The sequence below is a fragment of the Bison bison genome, unplaced genomic scaffold (assembly GCF_000754665.1).
Source record: "Bison bison bison isolate TAMUID 2011002044 unplaced genomic scaffold, Bison_UMD1.0 scf7180017864371, whole genome shotgun sequence".
Classification (NCBI taxonomy): Eukaryota; Metazoa; Chordata; class Mammalia; order Artiodactyla; family Bovidae; genus Bison; species Bison bison.
The window spans coordinates 16,148,056-16,153,516 of record NW_011494943.1 but is presented as its reverse complement, the minus strand read 5'-3'; the positions used below and the strand labels follow the sequence as shown (position 1 = coordinate 16,153,516).

The 5,461-nt window shown below is 40.4% G+C and overlaps 1 protein-coding gene across 2 annotated transcripts in view; it reads left to right on the top strand.

Moving 5' to 3' along the window:
- The window catches only part of TLK2 (tousled-like kinase 2), a 127,337-nt gene that overhangs the window by 40,255 nt on the left and 81,621 nt on the right, over window positions 1–5,461 (top strand). For both annotated transcript variants that reach the window (XM_010856463.1, XM_010856462.1), the window contains one exon: window positions 5,148–5,219. In XM_010856463.1, coding sequence (XP_010854765.1) covers window positions 5,148–5,219 — 72 coding nt within the window. The remainder of the gene's footprint in view (window positions 1–5,147; window positions 5,220–5,461) is intronic.

The window sequence follows — 5,461 nt, the reverse complement described above, 5'->3', positions numbered from 1 at the left end:
ATTTTTATATGGTGTGAAGTAGGAGTTTATCCTCATTGTTTTGCCTGTGGCTATCCAGTTGTCTCAGCACCCTTTGTTAAAAGGGCTATTCTTTCCCCTACTGAACCGTGTTGGCTCCTTTGTCAACAATCATTTGGCCGTAGATTATGGATTTCTCTCTGAACTCTCAGTTCTTTTCCATTGGTCCATCTTTATGTCAGTGCTATACTGTCTTGATTAGTTTTGTTTGTAGTAAGTCTTGAAGTCAGGAAATGTGAGTTCACCTTCTTTTTCAGGGTTCTTTTGGTGCTTTATAATTCCTTTTTTTTTTTTTGAGGGCAGGGGGCACGCAACACAGCATGTAGAATCTTAGTTCCCTGACCAGGGGTGGAATCTGTGTCCCTGACTTCCCAAAAAGTCCCCATTCTCTATGAATTTTAGAATCAGCGTGTCAGTTTCTACAAAGTCAGCTGGATTTCTACTGGGGATTCCACTGAATCTATAGATCAGCTGAGAGAGAACTGCTATCCTGACAGTGTTAAGTATTCCAGTTCATGAACATGGGATGTTTTTCCATTTATTTAGATCTTTAATTTCTTGCAGTAGTTTTTAAGGTAGTTTTTAGCGTATATGTTTTTTATTTCTTTTGTTCATATCTAGGTAGTTTATTCTCTTTGATGCTAATGTGAATGGAATTGTTTTCTTAACTTCATTTCAAATTCATTGCAGGGTTATAGAAATTGTAAAACAGGTTTTTGTATATTGATCTTGTATCCTACAATCTTTATGAACTTGTTAGTTTAGGTAGGATTTTAGTGGATCCTTTTTGGTTTTATATATACAATAGTATATCTTCTGGGAATGGCATAGTTTTAATTCTTCCTTTTCAAGCTGAATGCCTTATTTATTTTTTTATTATTATTACTTTTTTGGGGGGGAGTATAATTGCCTGCCTAGAACTTCTAGTATAATGTTGAATATGTGGGTGAGAACAAACATCCTTGTCTTGTTTTGGGTCTTAGGAGAAAGCTTCCAGTGTTTAACTGTTAATTATGATGTGAACTGTAGGGTTTGTTTGTTTCTTTCTGTGTCGCCCTTTTGTTGGGTTGAGGAAGTTTCTTTTTTATTTATCTAAGAACTCCTTCCTTTGCTTTCATTTTGGAAGAACACTTTGCTCAATGTATGAGTGTTGGTTGACCCAACACTCTCTGCCTCTGACCTCACACTTTGAATATATTATCCTGCTGCCTTTGGGCCGTGATTGTTTTTGCTCAGAAATCAACTGTAAATCTTACTTGGATTCCCTTATAAGTGATGTGTTACATTTCTGCTTTCAAGATTTTCTCTTTTTCTTTACCTTCCTTCGAGTATATTTCCTATAATATGTTTGTTTATGAGGCTTTTTGTGTTTATCCTGCTTGGAGTTCATCAAGCTTCTTGTATCAGTAAGTTATTATTATTATTTTTTAATAATTTGCGAAAATTTCAGACAATTTCTTCAAAAAATTTTTTCTACTCCTTTCTTGCTCTCCTCTCCTTCTGGGTATCCCAATTATGTACATGGTGATGTACTTAACAGTTTTCCACATTTCTTTGAAGCTCTGATCTTTTTTCTTCTTTTTTTTTATTGTTTGTTTATTTTTCAGCTTGCATAATCTCTATTGATCTGTCTTCTGATTTGCTAATTATTTCTTCTGCCAGTTCACTTCTTCTCTTGCGCCCCTCTCAGTTCAGTTCAGTTCAGTCACTCAGTTGTTTCCGACTCTTTGCGACCCCACGGACTGCAGCACTCCAGGCCTCCCTGTTCATCACCAACTCCCAGAGTTTACTCAAACTCATGTCCTTTAAGCCGGTGATGCCATCCAGCCATCTCATCCTCTGTCGTCCCCTTCTCCTCTCGCCTTCAATCTTTCCCAGCATCAGGGTCTTTTCAAATGAGTCAGCTCTTCGCATCAGGTGGCCAAAGTATCAGAGTTTCAGCTTCAACATCAGTCCTTCCATTGAATATTCAGGACTAATTTACTTTGGGATGGACTGGTTGGATCTCCTTGCAGTCCAAGGGACTCTCAAGAGTCTTCTCCAACACCACAGTTCAAAAGCATCAATTCTTCGGCTCTCTGCTTTCTTTATAGTCCAACTCTCACATCCATACATGACTACTGGAAAAGCCATAGCTTTGACTAGACAGACCTTTGTTGGCAAAGTAATGTCTCTGCTTTTTAATATTCTGTCTAGGTTGGTCATAACTTTCCTCCCAAGGAGTAAGCATCTTTTAAGGTCATGGCTGCAGTCATCATCTGCAGTGATTTTGGAGCCCAGAAAAATAGTCTGTCACTATTTGACTGTTTCCCCATCTATTTGCCATGAAGTGATGGGACCAGATGACATTATCTTAGTTTTCTGAATGTTGAGCTTTAAGCCAACTTTTTCACTCTCCTCTTTCATTTTCATCAAGAGGCTCTTTAGTTCTTCGCTTTCTGCCATAAGGGTGGTGTCACCTGCATATTGATATTTCTCCCGGCAATCTTGATTCCATCTTGTGCTTCATCCAGCCCAGCGTTTCTCATGGTGTACTCTGCATATAAGTTAAATAAGCAGGGTGACAATATATAGCCTTGACGTACTCCTTTTCCTATTTGGAACCAGTCTGTTGTTCCATGTCCAGTTCTGACTGTTACTTCCTGACCTGTATACAGATTTCTCAAGAGGCAGGTCAGGTGGTCTGGTAGTCCCATCTCCTTAAGAATTTTCCACAGTTCGTGGTAATCCACACAGTCAAAGGCTTTGGCATAGTCAATAAAGCAAAAATAGATGTTTTTCTGGAACTCTCTTGCTTTTTTGATAATCCAACAGATATCAGCAATTTGATCTCTGGTTCCTCTGCCTTTTCTAAAACCAGCTGGAACATCTGAAAGTTCACGGTTCACGTACTGTTGTAGCCCGGCTTGGAGAATTTTGAGCATTACTTTACTAGCGTGTGAGATGAGTGCAATTTGCAGTAGTTTGAGCATTCTTTGGCATTGCCTTTCTTTGGGATTGGAATGAAAACTGACCTTTTCCAGTCCTGTGGCCACTGCTGAGTTTTCCAAATTTGCTGGCATATTGAGTGCAGCATTTTCACAGCATCATCTTTCAGGATTTGAAATAGCTCAACTGGAATTCCATCACCTCCACTAGTTTCATTTGTAGAGATGCTTCCTAAGGCCCACTTGACTTCACATTCCAGGGTATCTGGCTCTAGGTGAGTGATCACACCATCATGATTATCTAGATTGTGAAGATCTTTTTTGTATAGTTCTTCTGTGTATTCCTGCCACCTCTTCTTAATAACTTCTGCTTCTGTTAGGCCCATACCATTTCTGTCCTTTATTGAGCCTGTCTTTGCATGAAATGTTCCTTTGGTATCTCTAATTTTCTTAAAGAAATCTTGTCTTTCCCGTTCTATTCTTTTCCTCTATTTCTTTGCACTGATCGCTGAGGAATGCTTTCTTATCTCTCCTTGATATTCTTTGAAACTCTGCATTCAAATGGGTATATCTTTCCTTTTCTCCTTTGTTTTTTGCTTCTCTTCTTTTCACAGCCAGTCGTAAGGCCTCCTCAGACAGCCATTTTGCTTTTTTCATTTTTTTTCTTGGGGATGGTCTTGATCCCTGTCTCCTGTACAATGTCACGAACCTCCGTCCACAGTTCATCAGGCACTCTGTCTATCAGATCTAATCCCTTGAATCTATTTCTCACTTCCACTGTATAATCATAAGGGATTTGATTTAGGTCATACCTGTTTGACAAATGTTTGCTATTCATTCTGACCGCAGGATGACTCCTCCCTGGTGGGGCTTTATTCCTTGGTTCTCTCTTTCTAACTAACTGACCTACAGTCTAGGCTGTATCTTCATTACACAAATATTTTCCCACTTGCCTTTTGCCACAGTCTCCATTGAATATCTGTAGATTTAAACTTGTCCACACTCTGTTGAGAATGAAGTCAGGTCCTTTGGGAAGAGATTTTGTACTGTATGTTCCAGTGTTTTACCCCCGGCAAAATATCTAAGCCAGGGTTCTGGTGTTGGGGGTGGAGACAATGAGTAACACTTTTCTGTGAAGTGACATTCAGCCTCTAGGAACTGAATACCAGGAGCGGAGGTATAGATGGGGTGCACACAGCAAGCAGCTTGTCTCTCGTGATGTGGAACCACTACCTTATGAGCTGAGCGAGAGGCCTGTTGGAGTCCCAGTATTCTCAGTGTACCAAGCTAAGGCAGAGCCTCCCTTCCACAAGTCAGTGTTAGGCAGATGGAAGCCTCCTGTCTTTGATGTACTTGGCTGGGACTTAGCTTCAGTGACAGAGTGCTGGGGACAAAATGAGAAGCCTGAAGTCCTGCTCCTCGCAGGAAGAAAGCCCTTGACTGAGAGCTGGGGGAAGGAGGGGGCTTGTGCTCTTGGCTGCAGCAGTCTGGAACCCTGCTGAGATGGGAGGGGGGGATATGGGAAGAAAAGCATGATCTTCCTTCAGGTACCACAGACTTTCACCTTGCAGGCTAAATTTTTTGTAGATTTTATTGAATGGTTGTTTCTTCATTAGCTCTTTGCCCTTAGGGACCATTGTCAGAGGCTTTGAATGGTGGTTTTAAAAAATAATTTTCATCAGTTTCTCTGAGCAGCAGGCTAGCAGAGATCCTCACGCTGTTAGGCTTAGAGGTCAGACTTTTGTAACTGTTTTTTGAGCTGGCAGTCTCTTTAAAGCATGATTCGAAAAAGTGTTTCCTTCATTATGGTCTCTGACCACCCCCTCATGAGGAACCCTCGGCATACCCTTAACATAACTTTCAGATATCGACTGTAAGATACAAGAATCACGAGAATCGTTTTTCCCTTGCTTATTTTCCTTAAAGAATGAACTTGCTCCATGTGAAAGTACTCTAGAAGGGGAAAGTTTGCACAGGAGTTGAGAGTTTATAAAGGAAATGAAAATAACATTAGGTAGAGAATTTTAACATGAGTGCCCTCTACTATATGATGGATGGAGTTCTTTTCAAGTTGGCTCAGAGGTGTTGCAGTTAATTCTTGGTTTCTTTGACTTGACCTAGATATCACAATCACATGGCTTCTTCCTCATTTTTGCTGTCATCTTAGTTTCTTTTGATTCCTTTTTGTTTTTTTCTTTTCAGGGGCCACTCAATAGTGAGTCTTCCAACCAGAGCTTGTGCAGCGTGGGGTCCTTGAGTGATAAAGAAGTAGAGGTAAGAAGCCACATCCATTGCAAGACTTCTCATATTCCCACACTTTAGATCTGGGTTAAACCATAGCACTGCAGACTCTGGGGTCCTGTTAGGGTTTGTGTCAATGATTCCCCTTAGAGTTGTGTGCTCTTTGTGTCTGCACAGTTGTCATGTGGCCCTGATGGGTTTTTATTACTATAATCATAATAATCAATAAAAGGTAGAAATTTGCAGTTGTAGCTGGATTAGTCTAGGTGTCCTTG